The 25555-nt window shown below is 41.5% G+C and overlaps 1 protein-coding gene across 1 annotated transcript; it reads right to left on the bottom strand.

Moving 5' to 3' along the window:
* Window positions 1-9424: 9424 nt before the first annotated feature.
* ARSI (arylsulfatase family member I) lies at window positions 9425-17585 on the bottom strand. Its single transcript, XM_058169007.1, has 2 exons — window positions 16806-17585; window positions 9425-10851 (listed from the first exon to the last, which is right to left on the bottom strand). The coding sequence occupies exons 1-2, from the start codon at window positions 17126-17128 to the stop codon at window positions 9453-9455; spliced, it is 1722 nt and encodes a 573-aa protein (XP_058024990.1). The 5' UTR covers window positions 17129-17585; the 3' UTR covers window positions 9425-9452.
* Window positions 17586-25555: the final 7970 nt, after the last annotated feature.

The raw sequence follows: 25555 nt of genomic DNA, 5'->3' as shown, positions 1-25555 counted from the left end.
CCGAGAGCAGCACAAAAGCCTTTGAAGAGTTCAGCCCTGCAGCACTATGTGATTTACACAAGAGGTCTTGGAATGTTTTGGGGCAAAGCCAGGAGCTGAAGAAGACACCACCACACATTTTCTAGAAAACCCCAGTGATGTGCAAAAAAGGGCAACCGTTTCTTGCAGAAAGTCGCTAGGGGGCACTGCAGCCTTCACTAAAGAGACCCAATGAAGATGTCTACTATCCTAAAAAGAGGGTCTGCTGTATGTATAGAATGAGTTGACAGGTCTGGCAAATAAAGATGCAGTTGTGCTGAGTAGTAATAATTATTTTCTCAGCTTGAAAAATCCAAAGAGGGGCTATTTTAACACACACCCAAACATTAACTGTTTGCTCTTCTACTTTTAAATAGAAGAGATATACAGCTTCTGTATGTCAGCTGCCTTCAAGACTGGGGGTGGGGGAATGCATCAGCCCTCAATACTGAATATAAACAATTAAATATCTCACACTCTTGTCTGGCTTTTTTCTCTCTCCCTCTTTCATACACACCATGTAGTTCTGAATCTGAAATAGTTTTTAGATATCAATATTTTTTTATTATTAAATGTTTTTAATATCAATAATTTTATTGATATTAAATTTATCACATCTAGGCTGCAAAAATCCGGACAGTCACTAGATGACAGCAACAAGTCCTAATTTGTAAATTTCTAGCTTGCAAACACATTCTCATCTCATTCTTGGGAAGTGCAGAGAAGTCTCTCTTGATAGCAGTGAAAAGAAAACTAAATGGTTAAGAGGTAATCATGCTGAGCACTGCCTAGCAGTGAGTGCCTGCAAAAAGCATATTAAAGCAATTGCTCTAAAGGAGCATATCCCAAATACCGGGTTGTCTGCAACAACTTTAAGCACCCCACTTGACTCAAAATCCAGGTACTTTGAAAGGCAAACTGCTGATGCTTCTTCTTCCTCCAATGCATCGTCTAGACCAGGGGTCTCCAACCTTAGCAACTTTAAGCCTGGAGGACTTCAACTCCCAGAATTCCCCAGCCAGCTTTGCTGGCTGGGGTATTCTGGGAGTTGAAGTCCTCCAGGTTTAAAGTTGCCAAGGTTGGAGACCCCTGGTCTAGACCATTGTCCCAGACAGAATTCTGTCTGAATTCAGAAGTCCACAAGTCTTAAAGTTGCCAAGGTTGGAGACCCTTGATCTAGATGATGAGTGACCATATATATAGAACTGGATAAGTTTATGTAGTTGATACAGTACAAATTATAATTATTTTAGAGCAATGCATCTAGGATACCAGGATGCCATTGTTTCAGGCAAGAGAAGTGAGTCACCTCTGCTGAGAGTCTTTTCTTCCCTGCTTGTGAATTTCTAAACCAAATGTCTGAATATTGACATGTGTAGAGGGATTGGGAGCACGCCTTCCCTATTCATCCCCACTTCTTTCTTGCAGAATGGAAAATCAGAAACGAGACCTCTACCTATAGGAACATGGGAACATTCAGGGAGTTCTACCCAAGGGGCCGCGGTGTGGCTCAGGCTGTAAGAAGCCTGTTATTAAACACAGCTGCCTGCAATTACTGCAGGTTCTAGTCCCACCAGGCCCAAGGTTGACTCAGCCTTCCATCCTTTATAAGGTAGGTAAAATGAGGACCCAGATTGTTGGGGGGGAAATAATTCGACTTTGTATATAAATATACAAATAGAATGAGACTATTGCCTTACACAATGTAAGCCGCCCTGAGTCTTCGGAGAAGGGCGGGATATAAATGTAAAATAAATTTTAAAAAAAAGAACTCTGGAGATAATTTGGTTAGGTCAACTAGTGCTGATAACAATGACCTAGATAGATAGGGAAATAGTTTGATAATAGGAGACAAAGTCTTGTGTAGGCAGCTGTTCAAAGGATCTTTCAAGGCAGCCCTCCCTACCTGTTTCTTTGTCATATCAGCTTGGAGTCCTGGCTGTTAAACTACCAAAAGGTGCCAGGTCAGGAACCACTGCTCTTGACATCAGCATCTGGAACCAGCCACACTGATTTCAACTTGGCCACATGTGCACCGTATCATTATTGCACAAATGATCAATTATGTATTTGCATCGTGGTGTCTGGTACAACTGCACAATTTGCATCATTTGTCTGATGACATATAAGTCAGCATTGCCGTCTCCTACCTCTTCTCCTCCAGCACACTCACAGTTCTTAACATTTAAAATAAAAAGCAATTCGGTGTTTAAAGCAAGACTAAAGTTACTGGGGCTCAGCTAAGTAGCAGACACTAAATAAAAGTTGGCTGATCTCAAAAGCCTTCAAAACATCTTCCTTTTAGCTTTTGTGTTATTCATTGTCATGTAAGGATCTTGTATGCAACCATGCATAACATCCAGAGTAGTTCTTTGAACACATTTAAGGGCAAAAATGTCAGCCAAACCCAGAAAACCATTCTTGTTTTCATATAGTGGACATCAGCATATTTAATGACATCTATTAATTTGCCCATTATCTCCATCTTGTATAAATAAATGCCTGTTCAGGAACCTCAGGTGTGTAATGTCATTTTCTAGGCAGAACCAGGACATGGCCACTTCTATTAATTGGCTTTAATTCTTCACAAAACATGCAGCGGGAGACACAGACGAGGAAAAGATAGAATTATTGTGCTCGGTAGGAAGGCAGAACAGTCTTATGGCCTTGAAAATGCCACCCGTGCAGCTGGGCAAATCATCCTGCAAAACCAGAAAGAGCCATTTCACATTGAACACCCAGCATTTCCACAAAGTGTTCTTCAACTTAATTGCTGTTTCTCACCGGCTGTGACCTTTATGGATTGACACCAAGCAGGGGGTAACTCAGCCACTTTCAGAGTGCTCCCCCCCAGGCAGTTTCATACTTCTCAAGTATTCACAGCTTCCAGGCTTGAAGAGAGTGACAGGCAGAGCAGGCTGGGGGTTTAATGGGACTATTAGATATGGTGCTCCACTTAGGAGAGACAGCTGCATTTTGATCAGGTGTCCTGTTTGCATGCATTCAGGCCCCAAATCTGATGCTGCTCATTGGCCAGAACACAACCTGGCTGAGACCTCTGGGTTGGACTGCTTGACACACTGAAGTGGGCTTTAAAATACATTTCGTTTCTGAAGCATAGCAAAAGAGAGAATGGTTTTCCTTCTCTTGGCATGGAGATGTTGCAGGAGATGTTGCAGGAGCAGCGTCATTTGGAACCATGCTTGCCAAGAGAGAAATATTGGACAGCCTCTACTCCACAGTTCAGGTGCAAAAAACAGATGAGATATGAATATTCCTCCTTGTGTTCAAAGTGAAACATTTTGACCCTTCATGCCAATCAATGAAATACTCTGACATTTCCAAAGTTCCAACTGTCACTACGTGTACATTTTGCAGGTCAGGGTGTTTCTTCTAATCTCACACAATTTCCACACTGAAAGTGGCAATGGATAATAATTGAACTATTGGGCAAGAAGAGTTAACATATTCAGAGCTGGCGTTAAAGTGATCCCATGGTTCATTATCTGATTTTTAAGCCTTTAAGCCTTCCTCTCCAAAGAACAATTTTATCATTGCCCCAAATTGAGAAATAAACCATGTTTGTTAATTTAAATTGCCTCCAAGCTTCAAATCAAAACATATAAAGGCTTTGGTTTTCAACGTAATTGAAAAAAAATAATATATATTTTCTCGCTTGGGGGATCCTCAGGAAAAGAAGAATGGCAAATACCAGGTGAATGCAGGTTTATGCATTGCATAGTGAATTTAACAAAAAAATCGGTAATTTTTCCACACTGCCTTAGATCTGAAGGAAGGAGAAAGAATTAAGTCCAGAATGTTCCAGGATCTTTTGCATGCAAAAATTGCATCATTTACAATTTTTTTAAAATGGAGGTGGAAAGAAACCAGAAATAAACATTTTGTAAGTTCCATTTTGCTTGATTAAAGGTCGAACTCAGGGGTATCCAAACTTGGCAGCTTTGCTTTGCTGGCTGAGGAATTCTGGAAGTTGAAGTCCACAAGTCTTAAAATAGCCAAATTTGGACACCCCTGGTCTAACTGATCCAGACTTGGAGAATGTGTGGTCTTCTGGGTTGTTATATTCCACTGCTACCATGATTAACTATCGGCTAGTTAGCTGAGTTTCATGACAGTTGGAATTAAAAAAAACATCAGAAAGAACACGTTTTTTCCCTGCCCTATGACAACAGGCAAACAAGCAGCCAACTTTGATTGCCTTGCCAATTAAAATAAAACAATAAAACAATGCTGCCTACCCCCCACCCACCCCCAAGAACAATCAAAAGCTTGCCCTATTAGATACTTTCGTATTTTTTTCATGTTCAGGAAAGTCCTCACAGCATAATAATAAACATGTTTATTCAAATGTAATTTCATCTTTCTAAAGGATTGTAATTTGAATTAATTTGGTTCAGGAGAAGCAGGGGGAAAAAGATCTAGGTTTACAGCACAAATTCTCCCAAACTGATGGGAGAAACAGGATTATCTATCTTCTTGAGGCGTGGAGGGAAGATCTAGCAGCTGTCGTTGGCTGTCCATTATAGGACCACACAAGAAATGGCTTGATAGGAAACACAGGCTCAGATTATAACCAAACAGACTGTGTTCCAACATTACATACTGTTATAAATATATATCAAATTTGGTTTTGAGTCCCAAGAAGAGTTCTATGAATGCAGTGGACATCAAGAAAGCTAACAAATGAACCACTGAACAAAATAAACTAAAGTTTTCACTTGAGGCACAAATAATCAGCTTCACAGTATCCTAATTTGGACACATTGTGAGAAGATTTAGCTTTCCGAAGAAAGCGCTAGTGCTGGGAAAGAGAGGAAGAAGATGACTAGTAGCAAGGTGGATGGACTGGGTTAAAATGGCAATAAGTGCACCTTTGGATGAAAACCTGAAAGATCAAATTTGGAACAGATCATCATGGAGAAAATCTATGCAGTATTTAAGAGCTAACATTGGCCTGATGGCATGTAATCGAGTCAATATATACAACTCCTTAAGACTGCCCATGCTTTATTCTGATAAAACGCTCTTTTGTTTTTGTTTTTTACTAAATGCAGTAAAATAAAATTACATGCATATGATAAAAGTTTGTTAGTCAGAAAAGGTGCTACCAGACGCCTTCTGATTTTTTTTGCCCCCATAGACTAACACGGTTCTCCTCCTACAATGACTAAATGTAGGTAACTGTTTAAAAGTGGACATTTGACAGCATGTTTATGTAAGCACCAAATGCATTTTAGCATCTCCTGGGCGTTTTTCTTAATATAATTTTATTAAAGATTTTTTAAAATAAAATAAAAACTTGTAAAAACTAATATAAAATAAGGAGGAGGAGGAGGAAGAAATCAAAGACAAAGACAAAATTACAAGAAATAAAAATTTAAAAAAAATAGAAAGGAAAGAAAAATGATACAAGAAGAAATTTCCAATTTTCTTTATAGCACTTATAAGTACAACTATAAGTTTAACATAAATCTTGAGGGGTTTTTTTCCTGTTTCACACAAGGAGTCTATAAGTACGCAATACTTATTGTATGCCAGTATGCAATAAATGTAGACATTGTCTTTTCTCTGATCAAGAAAGTCAATTTGGCTATCTGAACAAATTCTATCATTTTTACCAACCATTTCTCCATTCCATCTCCCTGACTTTTTAATAAATTTAAGTGTCATTGTCCCTCCCTTCTTCTACCGGGATTATCTAAAAGAATAAGGTAATGCTGTGTGTTAATTCAGCACTGAATTAGCAGTCAGCTCTATCCATTCGTTGTTCTTTCTGGTTTGGAAAACTGACCTACTTCATGGGCAAACTGGGACAATTCTTTAGAAATGCCTCTGAGGTGATAAATTAGACTCATTGTACGTTAGCCACTTCTAAGAAACAATTGCAACTCTCCTCCTTCTCCTTAACTCATGAATACGTTAAGCCATCATTCTGGGAGAACCATAAGTAGCCCTATGGTGCAAATTACGCCTTGTTCAGAAGGCACAAACAGATCTCCAGGGTATTATGAAAAGGAGTACATTGTATACTTGGGTAGTCTAAGCCCTGCCAACTGTCACCGATTTTAGTGACATGAGAAAAAAAAAGAGCCTCACACAGCTCATCAATGAGTTGACAAATCCTAAAAGGGTTCATTCTCTAGGGACAAAAATAACATTTTTTAAAAAATTCACAGCAGGGCTTTCGCCCACACACACTGTACCAACTGTGTGGTACAGTGAGGAGAAAAATGTAAAATGTGAGGAGAAAAATGTAAAATGCATTATGTAAGTGTAAATAAAATCAAGCTCCTATGGTTAACTGATTTTAGAGCTGTTTGCCCTCTTTTTGGATAGTATCCTCTTTGGTGGGTATACATACGGGGACTGTTTCCACAAAACACCAAAAGGAAATTGTGTGATCCAGGCAACCATTGTCACTTTGCAGGAACATTTCAGGGGCTTCCTACCAACCAGAGATATCATCCTCTTCTTAGTCAGGCTGGAAAGTCAGCACCACTTTAATTTAAGATCAGCATTTCACTGCTCATCAGAATGTGTCTACATGAGCACAATCCTTCAGCATCTCTGCCCTAAGGAAGCCCCAGGCAGGCAGCACTGCCTAGCTTTTAGAAGGCAGAGTCACTAATCCAGAAAAGAGAAGAGAAATAGAGTTTAGCACCAGGCTCTGGAAATGTATTCTCTTTAAAAGCAACTTTCACAGGTTGCTTACCCCTGTGTTTGGCAAGGTGGACAGGAAGAGAGGAAGAAATATATATATATAGTTCCAGGCAAATGCATAATGGATCTTAGAAAATTCAAACCAGTATCTTGCTCCTGCAGTGATCCAACTAATACCCATGGAAATCTTTCAAGCATCACCAAGCTCTCATATTCCCTGTCAATTGGTATTCAAAGACACATGCTGCCTTAGAGACTCAGGGTAATGTATAATCTTTAGGGCTGAGCAATCTTTGAAAGTGACTCAGAAGAAGCGTTTTGGACCATGTGAAAGCACAACACCTCCCTGAGATGCTTCAAAGCAGTTCCTCTTGCCCAAGACCTCTGCATGAGCCTTAAAAAAGGTACAACTTCTTTAAGGGAGTTGATTCATTCAAATGAATATTTTAAGGAGGCCAAACTTTCTTTTCCAGACTTGCCTAAGAACCGAATATCCTAATTTTTCCAGATTGCTAAATTCTTTTTTTTGTTTGTTCAGAAGCTTTATAAACAAAGCAAGTGTCAACATAACTAAAATATAAGATGGCAAAAAAATTTCTGCTGGAAAGACCAGCAGTCAGCTTCATTCAGTCTCTGTGTCCCTCAGGTGCCAGCCAGATGCCACTGGGAATTTCTAGAACATTCATCTTTATCTTCAACACTTCATTTTATGGTTTGAATATGAAGATTTAATTTCACAACGATGACCTAAAATATCAAGATGGTAGACAGTTTCTGCCTTTTAGGACCAACCATCCACATTATGGTTAAGAAATATATTAAGCTGTTAAGAAATATGTTCCCCAATAGCACTTGGCAGAATAGCCCTAAAGGCTTTGGAAAAGATATTCAGATGCTCTGATGTATCTACACCTACAAAGATGAGAATAATCCATGCAATTCTCTGTCACAATCTGTGGAAGCAAAAGTTGTACTTTGAAGAAGCAGGATGGGAAGACTATTGACCCTTTTAAAGTTTGGTGTTGGAGAAGACTCCAGAGAATATACTTTAAGGCAGCCAAGAAAACAAACAAATGGATTGGTGAACAAATCAATCCAAAGTTCCCATTGGAGCTCAAAGGACCAGGCTCAAAATATCCTACTTTGGACACATTATGTGAAGACTTAGTTCTCTGAAAGGGCTCTGATGCTGGAAAAGGTGATAAGAAAGAGAAGAAGAAAATGACTATATGCACCAATGGAAGACCTGAAAGACCACATTAGGGATAGCAATAGCACCTAGACTTATATACCACTTCACAGTGCTTTATAGCCCTTTCTAAGCAGTTAACAGAGTTAGCATATTGCAAAAATCTGGGTCCTCATTTTACTGACCTCAGAAGGATGGAAGGCTGAATCAACCTTAAGCCAGTAAGAATCAAGCTGCTGGAAGTTGGCAGAATTAGCTGGCAATACTGCATTCCAACCACTGTGCCACCACAGCTCATTAAAGAAGATAGATCATCAATGATCATCAATGAAAATTTATGCATGTGATTGCTAAGAGTTAAACACTGGCCCAATAGAACATCCCCAATCCATGCATCAAGCACCATGATTAACTCACATTAATAGATAAATAGACTGGGGTTTTTTCTTTAAAAAAAATAAATTCAGCTAGTAATCATCACATTTGTAAACATTAATTCTACCATTATGAAGAAATTCAAGCATCTGCTCCCCAAACAGTAAGATTTTAACTATTTGTGAGCTAATCATGAGTATTTGCATAGTTTGTTTTACATAAAAATTGATGTATGGAAGCAACTTCTATATTTGAATAGATCTATAGATGAACAAGAGCTCATCTGCAGTACACTCAAAATTGCAGGAAAGAAAATCTGCATAGTGAAAAAAACTATATAAGAGCAGTCATTCAGTGGAAGTAAACAGAACTGTCAATCAATGTAAAAATTCAGCTCTTATCAACTCCTTCTGCATATATAAGACTATTATGCTCTTAGCTCAAGCAACACTCACACAGCCTTTACTGATGCCCCTGCCCACGTATACAAGATGTTTGGCTTTATACATATTCGGGGGTGGGGGAAATTGCACCACACCAGATCTGCATTTTAACTCTGATAAAAATAATTGTCCCAGCCAGGTCTTCTGTATCTACACCCACAGGCACTAAAGTGATCAGAAGGAGGCAACTACAGTCTCAGGGGAGAAACAAAATCGCAATCGCTTTCTGAGAGAAAAAACATTATATAAGATAATTTATGATCAGCATTCCATGAGTCAATAGCAAATACAGAACAATTTCATCCTTAAGCAATTCTTTCCCTGGGTAAAGAACAATTTCATCTTTGGTTAAAGAATGAGAATGTATATTCTTCCCACTAGTTCCTGAATGGGATAGTTTAGGTATCTTTGCTGCAATCTTCTAGAATGACGAATAGCACATTGAGTACCATCTCGTGTCATAACATTTAAAAGGAAGGGACTATGTCAAATAGCGGTTGCAAAGTCTGCCCATATTCAGAATCAGCAATGTTGGTGCTGAAATTGGGGGAAAGACAAAGTGGGATGGAGAGGCAGACTTGGTTATTTGTACCTCACAATAGGGGAAGAAGAGCTGATAGTCCATCTCACTTCACTCCAAATTGAACAGAAAGGAGAACACTCTACTGCTCTCTCCCCCTACTTCCATTTTTTGGGAACAGCTCTCTTCCAACCTGACTTCTGGCAATAACCCAGCCTGTCCCATCTCAGATGCGGTTTGACATCATTCTGGTGTTCAACTTTTTGAAGAAGGACCGTAGCTTACAGATCTTGCACTTCTTTTTCCTCTTTTTGTTTTTTGGCTTTCCATGCCCTACTTCCCATCTTTCATCCTCTTCTGTGGCCCAAGGTCCCCAGGCGCCACCATTAAAGTCAGGGTGAGCTCGTGGGTTTTCTGCAGGATATCTGACAGGGATGGCAGTCTGGTTGTAATTAACTAGCCTAAAAAGCAGAGCCCTGACCACATCAGGACGCTGTTCTGACAGATCATAGCGCTCATAGGGATCGGCTGTAATGTTGAAAAGCCAGACAGACTGCCGCATCCCATCTGTCAGGCGCTCTAAGTTCCACCAACTCCCCGGGAAGTTGGTTAGAGTCTGTGGTGGGATCCAGTCACTGTAGCCAGGATCTCCAGTAAGAAGTTTCCAGTCTCCCACCCGTAAAGAGGCCTGTATTGCTGTGTTCCAGATGCCAAAGCCATTCGCTAAAGAGCCATATTTAGCACGATTATACAAAGGGTCAATGTTGTGCAGGATTTCAGTGCGGGGTGACTCTTTGCCCTCACTGATAGCTGGCCACACATTATAGCCATCCAAGCCATCTGCTTCAGACACATTGCCCCCAGCCAAAGATACTAAGGTTGGGTACCAGTCAGTTATGTGGATGAGCGCCCTGCTGGTCCTTCGCTTGCGTTTAATCAGTGGACTGTGGACAAATCCAATGCCACGCACTCCTCCCTCCCAATATGTTCCTTTGCGGCCTCGCAATGGCCAATTGCTTCCCCCAGAGAACGTCTGCCCTCCATTATCTGTAGAGAAAACAATAATACTGTTGTCATAGTAGCCGTATTTCTTCAAGGTCCAGGTGATATTCTTCACAGCTTCATCCATGCATGTGACCATGGCAGCATATTTGCGGCGGGCAACGTTGCCCATGGAACGATAGCGATAGATGTATTCCTTTGGGGACTGCAAAGGGGTATGCACTGCCTGGAATGCTATGTAGATGAAGAGAGGCTCCTTGGGATTGTGGGTTGCCAAAATTTTTCTGACTCTCTGGGTGTAAAGGAATGTCGAATACTTGCCACTTTGTTCCCAGGCTACATTTTCCCCATCGTGAAGGTCATACCCACATATTCCTGGCCCGTCACAGTTGTCATATGTATAATAATCCACATTTCCTGTCAGTGAGCCCAGGAAGGTATCAAAGCCCCTACGGGTTGGCAAGCATTCTTTACGATAAAAGCCTAAGTGCCATTTGCCAACCATGTGGGTAGAGTAGCCGGCTTCCTGCAGCTTCTGCGGGAGAGTGACCTGGTTTAGAGGCAAGCAATTTGGTTGTCGGGGACGGATGATTGAGTGCTGAAGACCTGTATGGATCTGGTACCTAGAAAGAGAGAGAAAAGAAAGCAAAGACATCATTTTAAATTACAATATCTACACACACACACCATGAACCTACAGCTGTGTGCCTGAAAAGTAGGTTTCCCCGACAGAACATTACTTCTACCTGGATTCCTTCTAAAAGCTGCATGGCATGGTTTCAAAGAGTCCAAGCTATAAGCAGACACAATATAATAGATATCTATTTCCAGGATCATTCGTATACATACATGCAACATAAACACATTTTTATTTTTTATAGTAATTTTATTAAACACTGCAGTTAAAAAGCTTTAAACTTTAAAAAGAATAGAAAATAGTGCAGAAAAGAAAAATAGAAAGAAAAGTAAAAATGAAAAATAAGAATATAGTAAATACACATGCACATGCACCCACACACAAGTACATACAATTTCAGTAACTTATCACCTTCTTTTAAAATACAAAAAGATCCCTTCTTCCCGTATCTCATTTCTTATCTATTAAAAAAGATCCTTAAAGTCTTGTCATTTCAGTCCTGATGCCAGAAATGGTCCATTCAAGGTTACCAGAAACAATAACGTATCTGTTTTAACCTTGATCAAATAAACTAACTTTATATTCCTTTTAATTTTAACAATCTCAATCTTTAATCCTTTTAAAATAATGTCCTAAAATTTTATTTCTTTTCATTTTTTTTTCTCTCCCTCCCTCCTTACAAAATTCTTCAAAGCTTTAATAAGTCTGTTTTGTAAATCCAATATAGGAAACTTATCCAGGTCACTTTTTTTGTTTATTATTGAGTTATTTGTATGTCCTTTTTAGATATAAAGGCAAAGGTTTTCCCTATCCACTTGTGTCCGAGTCTAGGGGACGATGCTCATCTCTGTTTCTTAGACAAGGGAGCCAGCATTGTCCTAAGATATTTAGGCAAATGGAATGCTGTTACCTTCCCATCTTTTTATCTTACTTGTATTTGCATGCTTTTGAACTGCTAAATTGGCTGGAGCTGGGGCAAATAAAAAAAGCTCTAGTCTTCTCCTTGTCCAAAGGAATTATGAAGATCCAGCCTTCTCACTAGTTCTTCATTCCACTATGGTGGTGGGCTCCTTTTTTAACAGAACTATAACCAATCACCAAGTTTGCCTTTTCTTCTTGGGAAGTCTCCAAAATACACATGTTTTTAAAGGATGCATAGAATATTGCTAAACTCCAATGTTTTTTGGGACTATTTTAGGCCCTATTACTTTTTCATTTATTTCTTCATATTTGCTCACCACTCCTATTTCCACCTCCTTGTTAGCCTTTACCTCCAATTGAAGAGGTTAACCGCGTGCTGACATCCAAGCCAGAGATGGTAAAAGTAACAGGAGTAAATAATAAAACAAAAACAAAGATCAGTCTATTATGTAATACTTTCTGGATGATTTTGCTGTAAGTATAGATGCAAAGCACAAAATTGCAGTGAACGTCTATGCAATTCCAACTTAATTTAGAATAGAATAGAATAGAATAGAATAGAATAGAATAGAATAGAATAGAATAGAATAGAATAGAATAGAATAGAATAGAATAGAATAGAATAACAGAGTTGGAAGGGACCTTGGAGGTCTTCTGGCCAACCCCTTGCTTAGGAAGATATTCATAATTTTTCAAAATGCTGCAAATCTGATGTAAAAAACTGATCTGAAAAAAATCCATAGCAAGATTACACTCAGGAGATAGGACGAGTTTCCTCAGATACATCTTGAATGTCATAGAAGCACAGAATTGGAAAACACCTTCCAATTCTGGATTGGATTTGATGACTTGGTCATCAAGTCCAATCCCCTGCATACTGTGGGATTCCCTGATGTATGACTATCCATGACACTACCAGTTGTACTCAGGCTATGATAGCAAAGAAAAATGGCCATAAGTGCAACACCATGTGACCTCATTGCTTATCAACAGCAATCCTGGGTGATTTCAATTGCCATCAAAACCTGCAAGTCATTCAGCAGGAAGAGGCAGGAGTTCCAGACAAGGTGCATGGGAGTGCCATGGGAGGTTGGCTGGGGGAGGTGTAGGAAGACCAGTGCAGGCCATGCATGAGCTGGGGAAGGTAGGAAGGCCAGCACAGACTACACATGAGTTGTAGGAATAGCCTTGGATAGCCAGTAGAAGCTGCAGGAGGTGGAGGAATGCTACAGGCAGGGAATAAGCAGGAGTGACATACTTGAGTAATCCTCCCTGCCAACTTCTCTATTGATTTTGCTTGCGGGAAGCCGGCAAGGAAGACTTCAAATGGTGATTGTGTTACCGTGGCTGTCTTGACCCAGTAATTGTGAACCAAGTACCCCAGTGCCCAGATCTTGATCATGTGACCACAGCAGTGCTGCAATGGCCAGAATTTTGAGGACCTATATTATATATCCATTTGTTCAGCACTGTTTGAACAATCGATGAACAAATGGACGCAAGTCAAGGACCATCTTTATCTGTAACTATGTCTGATCCACTACATATAACACAAAGCCCAGTGAGTTTTACATGTCATGTAATTAATCTGATATCATAAATTCAGCATAATGCAATCTTTTTTTCTTCCAGATGAGAATAATTAGATACGTTTTGGATAGCAAGCAAAAAACCCAGCATAAGCTTGTTATGAGGCAACACACCAAGGAGAACAGCATCTTTATCGCGTCTGCCACCACTAATGTAGGGAAAGCATATTAAAAGCTTCAATAGTGCTGATACTCTGTCTTACTGCTGATTAGGGAGCATCTGCCAGAAAGGCTTTTTGCATCAATACTTCTGATAAACTCAGAATCACAATCAACACTACCTAGGAAGTCAAAAGTTAACAATTGAATGGTTTTTGTTTTTAAGATTTACAATGATTCGTATTTAAATACAGATGTTGCAGGTAAGTCCTCGACTTACGACCGCAAAAGAACCCAAAATTTCTGTTGCCAAGCGAGAAGTTGTTTAGTGAATTTTATCCCATTGTACAACCTTTCTTGCCATAGTTGTTAAATGAGTCACTGCAGTTGTTAAGAGAATCTGGCTTCCCCCTTAATTTTGCTTGTCAGAATATTGCAAAAGGTGATCACATGACCCAAGGACAATGCAACCGTCATAAATATGATTCAATTGCCAAGCATCTGGATTTTGATCATGTGACCATCGGGATGCTGCAATGGTCATCAGTATGAGAAACATCATGATTCACATTTTTCAGTGCCATTGTAACTTTGAATGGTCTCTAAATGAATTATTGTAAGTCACCCTCATTTGGTGACTACCATTGGGACTAGCAACTTGGCCATCATGTGAAATGGTCACTAAGAGAAACCATAACTATGCTTATGATCTTGTTTCAACTTTCCTTCGCTTTACAGACCTGCAAAGGTTATAAATGAAAAGTTTTTTCATCACTGTCATAACTACAATTGGTTGCTAAACAAGGCAGTCACTAAGCTGTATTGATCTCCATCCACAAGGGATCGATTCAGCAGGAAGAATTAATGTTTCATATAGACATGTTTTGATTTCTGAAAACATTTATTTACCAACTTCAAAGCACTTAGTCCTTTTAAAGCTGAAGCAAATGGGGGCAAGATCTCTAGAGTTTGTTGCAATGGAAGAAATGCCTTTTCTTTTCCGTATAAAAAGTTGGGCTGGGCAACCCATAGAGTGAAATCACATTCATAGCTGCCCAGAAATGAAGCCCAAAGGGCTTTTTCCTAGATAAATGGTATAGGATTGCAGATTTAATTATGTCCCTGAAATCCACTGTAATATTTATTTTGGAAGTCATTTTATTTAATTTTGTGCCATAGTGGGAAAATGTTAGGATGTTATAGAGCACCTTAAACACTTCCAGATTTGTTATGGAACAAACATTCATACACTGGAGGTGTATCACCTTATTCATGGGATAGGATCTCCAGCTAGTTAGGCTCCAATGCTCAAAAATCTTCCATAAGCTTCAGTGGTACTCTATACCTATTACTTTCCCTCCAGTTCAAAATATTTATGGAAGAAATCCACATACTTTTGCCTCGCTGTTAAATTGTACGTCTCGTGATATGCATGCAGGTAATGGCACTGTGAAATTGGATACAAAAGTAAATGAACATAGTTTAGCTAGCCACAAAGCACATGTCTACTTTTCTAGAAATGTCATATTCAATGCATTAGGAAAAGTCAAAGGTCTCGCAGGGAGTCTTTTTTCTAATTATCCCATAATTCTCCAATCCCCAAACTTTTTTTCCCCCTCTTTCTCGGGAATAATTACAGTTGGCTCTGAATCTGTCCCTCTGCCCCATCCCAACACACGCACACACTGTTGATTTGGAATGCATAGCTGTGGGAAATTAAGTATGTTTTATGTCTGACAGATGCTTGGATGATGAAAATAAGGCAAGTTTCTTTGATTTCTGGCTCGTGGACAGCAGAGCAAGCCGCTGAAAATCTGGCAAAACGTAAAGATCTGTGCAATACTGAGTTTCCACCCAGAATGTTCATTCTGGTGTTTGGCGAATATGTAGGACTGGACTGTAGGACTATTGGTATGTTAAACCGTAGCAGCAAAGCGAAGAAGACAGTTCATGCAAAGTTTGGGCAGAAATTTTCATGATATCCTCTCTGTCTGATGGGCTTCAGTTTGCTAAGGAAAAATAGATTACTCTGGGTTTTAGGAAGCAAGATGTCTTTCTTCCCCCTTTCTTCCCCCTCTATGGTACATCCTATATTTTATATGCCAAGGATGCTTCCTAGGTTGAATTCCCAGGTTCAAGAGGTACAGTGAGAAAACCTCTTTCATGAAATCTGTCAATGGGCTTCTGGTCAATGTTGCCAGTACTGGACCAATAGAGTAACTCAAAAGAAAACTTTTGCTTATGTTTTAACTAATTTTTCAGCGGCCTATGTAGTCCAATGTTATTATCATGGATACGTATATTGTTAATCCCAAACCAGCCATTTCTTTAAAAGGGATGTTAAATTGCCTTCACTGCTAATAAAGTAAATGAATTTCTTGCTTTAATGTTAGCGAGTCAAGATTTGAGAGGCTCTGATGAAACCCCGCTGATTCTCCAAATGCTGCTGTTTCTGTCCTCTTTATAATCCATTCTATAACTGCATTTTAATTCTATATATAAATTATAATTGTATGTACAAATACAAGTTTTAATAGTATCTTAATGATAGCCAGGTAAGGGAGATCAGTAATACTATTTCCATATAAATAAGGAGCAAACAATGTAACTTTTTTTTCAAGATAAACTAGCTTCTCTCTGAAGGGAAAGTTGTTTGAACTGAAAAGCGGTGCCCATCGGTTGGCTAACATTATCTGTACACCAGTACTGTTACGTTTTAAAAGCCTAATCCTATGAAATTCAGCCAATATTATTACTCATCATTATGCCTGATGATGACTGTTTGCACACCAAACACCGTTGTGATTGAACATTCTAATGCAGAATGAAATCCATTTACCATTTTTACTCATTATTACTCATCATTATAGCTCCTCATCCCTACTGTCGGCACATTAATTTCGCCCCGCTTTAAAGTTCTATTGCAGTAAAAAAAAATCCATCTCACATTATCGCCCTCCAAAAAAGGCTCGAAAATATCCCGCTCTTTTAACACTTTAACTTTGAATCCTGAGCAACCACATTATCTCTTTAAAATAGCGTGGGGGGAGGGAGGGAGGAAGTTTCGCTTTTCTCAATCTGGTTATCTATTCTGTCCCTCTTTCTCTCTTTTTTTTTCCTTTTTATTTGAACGGAATTTATACAAGTTGATCGGGGGTGTGGGGGGGGACGGCCTTGGCTGAAGTTCACGGGACTTCCTTCGAGCTTCCTCTCCAGCACCCACTGGGGTGGGGGGGCTTCCTTTTCACTTTGGCGCCTGGGAGTTGCTTCTCCCGTCCAGTTCCCCCCGTGGACCGGGTGGACCGAGTAGCGTGAAACTGCCCCTCCTTACCTTCCCGTGATAAGCTGACTCCTGGAAGGCGTGCAGATGGGCTGGATGTAATAATTCTCCAGTTTAACCCCTTCGGCAGCCAACCTGTCCAGCGTCGGAGTCTGGATGTCCGAGCCGTGGTAGCCCACATCGTGATAGCCCTGGTCGTCGGTCAGAATGAAAATGATGTGGGGAGGCCTGGAGAAAGCAGGCGGGAGGCGAGGTTTCCCCGCCGGGTCCCCCGAAACCTCAGCCACCAGACCGGGCTTCATCCAGTCCCAGGATAAGTAGCCGAAGCTCAGCAGGCTGACCAGGGAGAAGCCAGTCAGGGCATAGACGGCCATACTGGACCGAGCCTCTAAGCCTAGACGAGAGGCTCCTAAGATGCCGGCATCATCTCCCGCCAAAGGGGGAAATCTCGCCCGGCCGCCCGTCTCGGCCAGCGGGGCTCCCCTCGCTCAAGCCGAGCAGAAGAGCGGCCGAGCTAGTGAAAATCGCCCGCGGGAAAACGCCTCAGGGATGGGATTCGTAGCGGCGGCTCGATTCCGGAGCGGAGGCTGCGGCGTCGGGGGAGAGAAGAAAAGGAGAGGGAGAGGCTGCATTCCCGCCAAGTTTTGCGGGCTGTCAGCGCGAGACCTTTTGCCCAAGTCTAAAAACTTCTCCCAAAACTCGCGCCTAAGTTCAGCTCCATCGCCGCCGAGTCCCCTCCTCCCTCCTGGGCGGCGGGACTGGGCTTCCCTTTCTTTACGCCCCGTCCCGACGGAAAGTCTGGGCCAGGAGCGGCTGTCATGTTGCCTCACCCCCCCCTCCCTCGGTGGCTTCCCTTCCCCACCACGTTTCTTCTTCGGATTCCCCCCACCCTCTCGCCCCGCCCCGCCCTCCAAGTATGTCAAACTTCCACCCACCCCAATCCCGGATGCTTATTTAGAAATATAGGGGGGACGCAACCAGGGAGAAAAGCCCCCTTCGGAGCGAAACTGAAGGGGGAAAAATGTGAGAAGTTGTGCAACATCTGGCCGGGGGGATCCCCGCCAGGTTCTGGAGGGAGCCTGGAGAACTCCGCTCTTTTCATTGATTCCCAGGGAACCGGCCGGCGAGATCACCGCCGCTTCCTGGGTCCTAAGACGAGTTCGGTACCCATCACTCCGGTCCAGTAGAGCCAGGCGTCAGTTCTTCACCTTGTAAAAAAAATTGGTGAGGTCTCCTACTAGCCAAATTTGGATTCCCCCTGACTATGAACACGCCGTCTGATCCAATTGTATGGGCAGTGTTACAGAAGTGATTTGCTACCCTCCCCCTTTTTTCCCCAGGGTCTTCCCAGTCTGATTTGGGAAGCATCCTGGACATAAATTGTTTCAACTCCTACCCTCAAAACGACGCTATAGAGCATTGCACTGCACACTAGAACAACTAGACACAAGAACAGTTTTTTCCCAAATGCCATCACTCTGCTAAACAAATAATTCCCTCAACAGTGTCAAACTATTTACTAAGTCTGCACTACTGTTAATCTTCTCATCATTCCCATCACCCATCTCCTTCCACTAATGACTGTATGACTGTAACTTTGTTGCTGGTATCCTTACGATTTATATTGATTATTTCCTAATATGATTTTATTGCTTAATTGTACCCTATGACTATCATTAAGTGTTGTACTTTATGATTCTTAAGGAATGTATCTTTTCTTTTTATGTACACTGAAAGCATATGCACCAAAGACAAATTCCTTGTGTGTCCAATCACACTTGGCCAATAAAGAATTGTATTGTATTGTATTGTATTGTATTGTATTGTATTGTATTGTATTGTATTGTATTGTATTGTATTGTATTGTATTGTATTATTTCAAGTCCTAGGTTTTCTTGGTGGGAGGTCCATCCAAGTTCTGACTATAACTAGGGCTGATAAATCCAGATTAGGTATTCTAATCAATTGGGTGGCTATAGCAAATTTAATAAATTGAACAGAATTGAATATACCCGTCTGCCAAAAAAATCACCTGGCAAGACTCATCTGTTAGGGTGACCTTATCTAGGCTGCTAAAATCAATCAATACATGGCATCAGATACCCTTGATCCACCTGCATCATGTAAAGTGGCCCGTGGAATGCCTCCAAGTTTTCATGTCAGACACACATAGAGATTTCTTCTTCTCCTGCCATACTTTCCATTACCAGAGAGCTAGACAGTGGCTGGGATGACACAAGTTTACCACCATGGTTTAGTAAATTAACATAATGTTCAGACATTGCCCAACATATAACCCATGAGATCTATAATTGGGGACTGCGGGTGGTCTGTGAGAGCATTGTAGAGACCTAGGTGCAGGCACCAAACTATTAATGCTCAATTTACTGAAAGAGTGCCAGATTATTCTATTTTATTGTATTGTATTGTATTCTATTCTATTTTATTATTGATTTTGGTTTTGACACCTAAGGCTAAAGGCAGTAACTGGTTCAACAATCTTACCAGTTGTCAGCTATGTGAGGTTTTAAAGCTGACAACTGGCAGAATTACAAGGATATTCTGCAAACAAGAGAGATATGGTAGACTTTTTAAAAATTTAAATGATGCTGTAATATATCTTCATAACCGAAACTACTGTATCAGGAACTTCTGTATCCATCTAAAATATGATAAAACAGATTTGTTTTATAAAGCAGATTTGTTTTATTTGTTCTGTGAAAGTTGTTCTCCGGCCAGTATGATTGTGGTATTCTAGCATCTGGGATTTTGGGATTCTTCTGGTGGATCATTTATATTGGAATAGATACAAAAGTCACTGTTGATTTTGATAGTTTCTTCCCAGGTTCCCTAGGCTTCTGCCTCCTCAAACTTTCTCCTGGGTGGCTGAATGGATCTAGACACAGAGAGAACATTTTATGGGAATGTTTTCTGACCTTTTCCTAGCTTATGTTCCAGAAATTGGTGCTCTGAACAGCTTTAGGTAGTTCTCTGCTTCCAAAGCAGATTTCCTTCTACATGTTTTGGGCTATGGTTTCCAGACAGCATGGGCTATGCCATATTAATTAGGAATTGTTTTTTTAAGGAATTTTATTAAGGTTATCATAACATAAAATACAAATGTAAATAAAGATGACAGGAAATAGGGAAGAGGGAAAAAGAGGTAGAAAGAAGTGTAAGTACAAGGGGGGGAGAATTGAATTCTAACTTTTTTCAGCTCAGTAAAGTACAAAATAAAACTACAACTTTAACTTTTTACTAACTTAACAAATACTAGCCACGTCTATAACAACAAACTATTGAACAGCAAAACCCGATGCAAATGTGTATTAATTACAGGTAGTCCTCAACTTACAACCATAACCGAGCCCAAAATTTATGTTGTTAAGGGAGAAATTTGTTAAGTGAGTTTTATGACTTTTCTTGCCACGTTTGTTAAGTAAATCACTGCAGTTTTCTAAGTTAGTAACAGGATTGTTAAGTGAATCTGGCTTTCCCATTGACTTTGCTTATCAGAAGGTCATAAAAGGTGATCACCTGACTCTGCAAGCATTATAAATACGAGCCAGTTGCTAAAGTCTGAATTTTGATCACGTGAACCTTGGGGATGCCTTTTGCTACACTTGAAAAAATTTGGGAAGCTGACAGCGACAGGTAGGTGGGGTCACAGTACACATATGGATACAGATGTGGTTTGAGAAAGAGATTTGTGGGATTTTTTCGCCACTCCTTACCCTTGGCATACCTATTCGAGATTCAGGGGTGAAATCCAGCAGGTTCTGACAGGTTCTGGAGAACTAGTAGCGGAAATGTTGAGCAGTTGGGAGAACTGGCAAATACCATCTCTGGCTGGCCTCAGAGTGGGGTGGGAATGGAAATTTTGCAATATCCTTCCCCCCAGGAGTGGGTGGGAATGGGGATTTTGCAGTATCCTTCCCTGCCATGCTCACCAAGCCATGCGACGCCACTCCCACCACAGAACCGGCAGTAAAAAAAATTGGATTTCACCACTGACATACATTATAACTTCTCAAGTTCCCCATTTCAGGATAACCAGAGGAACCCCCAAAGAGAATGAGCTTGATGAAGACCTAAGGCTTTAGGCCCGACTGCCTGAAACCTTGGACAGCTGCTGCCAAAATAGGAATTAGAGCCCATCCACCCCCTCCATATCAGCCAGCCAGCAGTCTCCCTGCCTGCATAAGATTGTCTTCAAGATGCCTTACTGTCCTTTTTATAAGCATGCATCCACGCCCTTCCTCTCCTCCCCAAGCAAAGCCAGTTAACTTTATTTTTTTCTAATCATTGTGAAATTAGTACTTTATCTTCTCTCAACCTATATGTATAAGTTCACCCAACGCTCAGGTTGAGGCAGCATGGGCTGGAACCTGCTCAGCTCATACTGACTACTGCGGGTTGCTGCAGCCATACCCAGACTCTGCTCTCTGGTGACTTCCCAATTTTCCTCCAAAGCTATATTTATTTGCGCTGTTGGATTGATGTGACACCAGCAGCGCCAATATTATTGGAGGATGCAGTAGACCAGAACCTCTCTAAAGCAACCTGCCTGTCAACCAGGATATTTCTACACAGTTTGGGCAGACAGGCAATACCAAGCAGCTCTTATATTTAAACGTTCTGACAGATAACTGTCACTTCCTCCCCTAGCCTCAATCTTCATTAGCAATTGGTAAATGTTTTTCCTATTGGCAGGGAAATTGGCCAATTCCTGCTTTAATATAGCCTGCCCTGAACTGCTAGGGCAGCACCCCTCAATGGCTTCATATGAGAGGGAGGGTAGAGTCTAAGTTAGGTAGACAGGAAAAATAACGTGCATTAAGCTGCCTACATTAGATGGGCCAGGTTTTTCTCTTTCTTTACTAATTTCCAGGAATAACTAACAGGTCTGAATAGAGGAGTAAAAGCTAATGTCATGACAATTGAAATACAAATGAAATGCCTTTTTGCACGAAATATTTCCTGGAGATTGGCAGAACATGATGAACTAAAACATGGTTAGCTATTTTGTGCTTCCATATTGTACGATACAGAGGCAGTTGGTTCAGCTGGGCTTTAGTTTAATGTGTGGCAGAAAGGCATGAACTGAATTCAATGAATTACGATCCAGATAATTAAGGGATTACATGTGGTGTGGACACGCCTGTTGAAAAGCCTCAAAGGGGAAAGAGGGGCTTTACCAGAAACTTGACAGTCTGCAAGGCACAACCTTTCTGTTTTGCTGCTAGAAATCACCTGTCCATAATAGTAAAATCAATTAGAAAAAGGCAGCAGATAGACAAACCGTAATATAATGTGGAGTGTTATTATAAACACTGCGGCTTTCTGACTCAAAAAACGCTGTACAAACTCTCCTATTTAAAACAAAACGAGACAAATTTAGTCTGCTTAACTGCACCGGTAAGTTGAATCAAAGGGCAGCAAAGCGATGCATAAACATACTAAATGCCATTATTGGATTAGAGTAATACATCACACAAGAGGAAAATCCTGTTTTAAACAATCAGTCTCAAAAGACTGTTGTGTTCCAAAGTTTTTCCGTCCTTGTTGAGGAGATTATAATCTTTTCCATTAACCTCCCTTTCAGGCAGACTGCAAATCACAGAGAAGACACAAGGGAAACTTCTGACTCTGCACTAACTAACTATGAATTATATAAATCTCTTCACAAGCAGAAAAGGCGTGTGTGAAGTGTGCACCTGGAAGTGTGCTAGAAGAAAAAAATGAGAAGATGTGGAGAGACCTAGCCCATAGAATTGCCCAGAGGGGAACTCAACTGAATGGATAACATCATCATCACAGTCATCAAGACCTCTAAGTACATCTTTAGATTAAGACCAGCACACTGAAACACATCTGGAAACCATCTGGCGTCTGGCAGAAATAATAAACTCAGGCATAAAGTGCGCCAACTGCTGTGTGGTGATTAGCTGCTTGAGAGTTTAGCTTTCAACAACTATCTTCAAGGATAATCCCAAGGATTTTTGTCTCTGGGATGAAGAGTTCGTGAGATGGAGCTCATGAGAAAAACTGTTGTCAAGAACATTGAACCTGTTGAACAGACTGGGCTGTAGATCAAATAAATAGTCAAATATTATGATCAATGATTATAATGTGGGGGATGCAGTGGCTCAGTGGCTAAGATGCTGAGCTTGTCGATCGAAAGGTTGGCAGTTCAGTGGTTCGAATCACTAGTGCTGCGTAACAGGGTGAGCCCCCGTTACTTGTCCCAGCTTCTGCCAACCTAGCAGTTCGAAAGCACGTAAAAAATGCAAGTAGAAAAAAAAAGGGACCACCTTTGGTGGGAAGGTAACAGCGTTCCATGCGCCTTTGGCATTGACTCATGCCGGCCATATGACCATGGAGACGTCTTCAGACAGTGCTGGCTCTTTGGCTTTGAAACGGAGATGAATACCACACCCTAGAGTTGGGAACGACTAGCACAGGGAACCTTTACCTTTACCTTATGATCAATGAGGGATGCAGTTCATTAACAGTTATAGCTGGTCATTTGGTTTGAAGAAGACACATTGTTGTGCACAGAGGTGGACACAGAGGTGGCTCTGCAGTTGCTGTCTGGAAACCCAGATTCTAGCACAACTGGGGCACTGGAAGTCCAATGTTGTAATAACTGTGGTGTTGTTTTGTGACGTCAATCACGGTTTTCTATCAGTTTTTGACAGCACCTTCATAGCTGGTGGAAGCAACATCTATAGCGATAAATGTTCTTCACCATTGCTCTTGCTCTTACACCACATTGACAGTGCTGTCCCAAAGTAAAACCAATTGGCTCGAAGTTAGGTCTATGGTTATAATTGCAGTCACTTGTACTTTGGGTCATGTATGCATACAAGTCCATCATTCAAGTTTTGTTGTTAGTTGCACAGTTGTGTCTGACCCATCGCGACCTCATGGACAACGTTCCTCCAGGCCTTCCTGCCCTCTATGTTGTGTCTCGTCCGCTTTCACCGCAGCCGGGGCCTTCTTATCTGCTTCCGAATGCTGAGGAATGTCCTAGTATGCCTCCCGGCCCCAGCCCTGGCTCCATGCCCAGACAGGCTGAGGAGGAAGAAGTACCTCCAGCCCCCAGCTCTGGCTCCATGCCCAGGCAAACGGAGCAACTAGACCCCTCCCCCTCCCCCACAGCATGTGAGCCTGAGGAAGGTCAATTACCAACAGCTGCAGACTGGAGTGACCCTCGCTTCAGAAGAATTGATAGGCGGAGGCAACAGAAGGAAGGGAGGGGCAGGCCTGGATAAGTGCTGAGTCATGGAGCCACACCCCATGGCCTATATAAAGGATCTGCTTTCTGGCATTCTCTGAGTCAGGCAAAGTCTAACATATCTTGCTGAAGTCACTTTCTGGTCTCCTGCCTGCCTTGAGGACTTTGCTAGGACTTTGGCAGAGCTGCAGAGGCACGCCTGATTCAGATTTCCCTGACCCGGCCGTCAGCGGAGGAGTGGGACACGACACTCTACCATCCTCTGGAGTCCATTTAAGCTCACGTCTACTGCTTCAGTGACTCCATCCAGCCACCTCATTCTCTGTCCATCCCGTTCTTCTTTTGCCCTCAATCTTTCCCAGCATTAGGTTCATCTCCAGTGAGTCCTTCCTTCTCATTAGGTGGCCAAAATATTTGCGTTTCATCTTCAGAATCTGGCCTTCTAAAGAGCACTCAGGGTTGATCTCTTCTAGGAATGACGGGTTTTATCGCCTTGCAGTCCAAGGGACTTGCAGGAGTCTTCTCCAGCACCATAGTTCAAAGGCCTCAATTCTTTGGCACTCAGCCTTTCTTGTGGTCCAACTTTCACAGCCATGCATTGCAACTGGGAAAACCATAGCCTTGACTATACCCACTTTTGTTGGCAGGGAGATGTCTTTGCTTTTTAGTATGCTGTCTAGATTTGCTGTAGCTTTCCTCCCCAGGATCAAGTGTCCTTTAATTTCTTGGCCGCAGTCCCCATCTGCAGTGATCTTGGAGCCTAGGACAATAAAATCTGTTATTATCTCCATTTCTTCCCCATCTATTTACCAGGAATTGAGAGGGCCAGATGCCATGATCTTAGTTTTCTTAATGTTGAGTTTCAAACCAACTTTTGCACTCTCCTTCTTCACCCGCATCAAGAGGCTCTTTAGTTCCTCTTCACTTTCTGCTATTCTGCATATCTGAGGTTGTTGATATTTCTCCTGGCAAACTTAACTCCAACTATTTGCAAAGCTTCCTCAGACAATCATTTTGCTTTCTTGCCTTTCTTTTTCTTTGTGATGATTTTTGTTGCTACCTCTTGTACAATGTTGCGAACCTCTGTCCATAGTTCTTCAGGCACTCTGTCTATCAGATCTAATTCCTTAAATCTATTTGTCACCTCTACTGTATATTCATCAGAGATATGACTTACCGTATATACTCGAGTATAAGCCGAGTTTTTCAGCACGTTTTTTGTGCTGAAAAACATCCCTCGGCTTATACTCGAGTATATACGGCTTATACTCGAGGTTTTTTTTTTTTTTTTTTTTCACATTATACCGGATGGTGCAAACTTGGCGGGCTTTTGCATTAGCGCGGGGAAGCCCTGCCGGTGCAGTGAGAGGGCGGGGCGGGGGGGCCGCCAGCCTTCTCGGCTGAGGGAGGGAGGCTTTCCCTGACCGGTAGCTGCCTCATTTCCCTCCCTCGGCTTATACTCGAGTCCCCAGTTTACCCCAGTTTTTTGGGGTAAAATTGGGGACCTCGGCTTATACTCGGATCGGCTTATATTCGAGTATATACGGTAGTTCATACCTGA

This window comes from Ahaetulla prasina, chromosome 2, assembly GCF_028640845.1.
Source record: "Ahaetulla prasina isolate Xishuangbanna chromosome 2, ASM2864084v1, whole genome shotgun sequence".
NCBI lineage: Eukaryota > Metazoa > Chordata > Lepidosauria > Squamata > Colubridae > Ahaetulla > Ahaetulla prasina.
The sequence above is the reverse complement of the archived record's forward strand: the minus strand, read 5'-3'. Positions and strand labels throughout refer to the sequence as shown.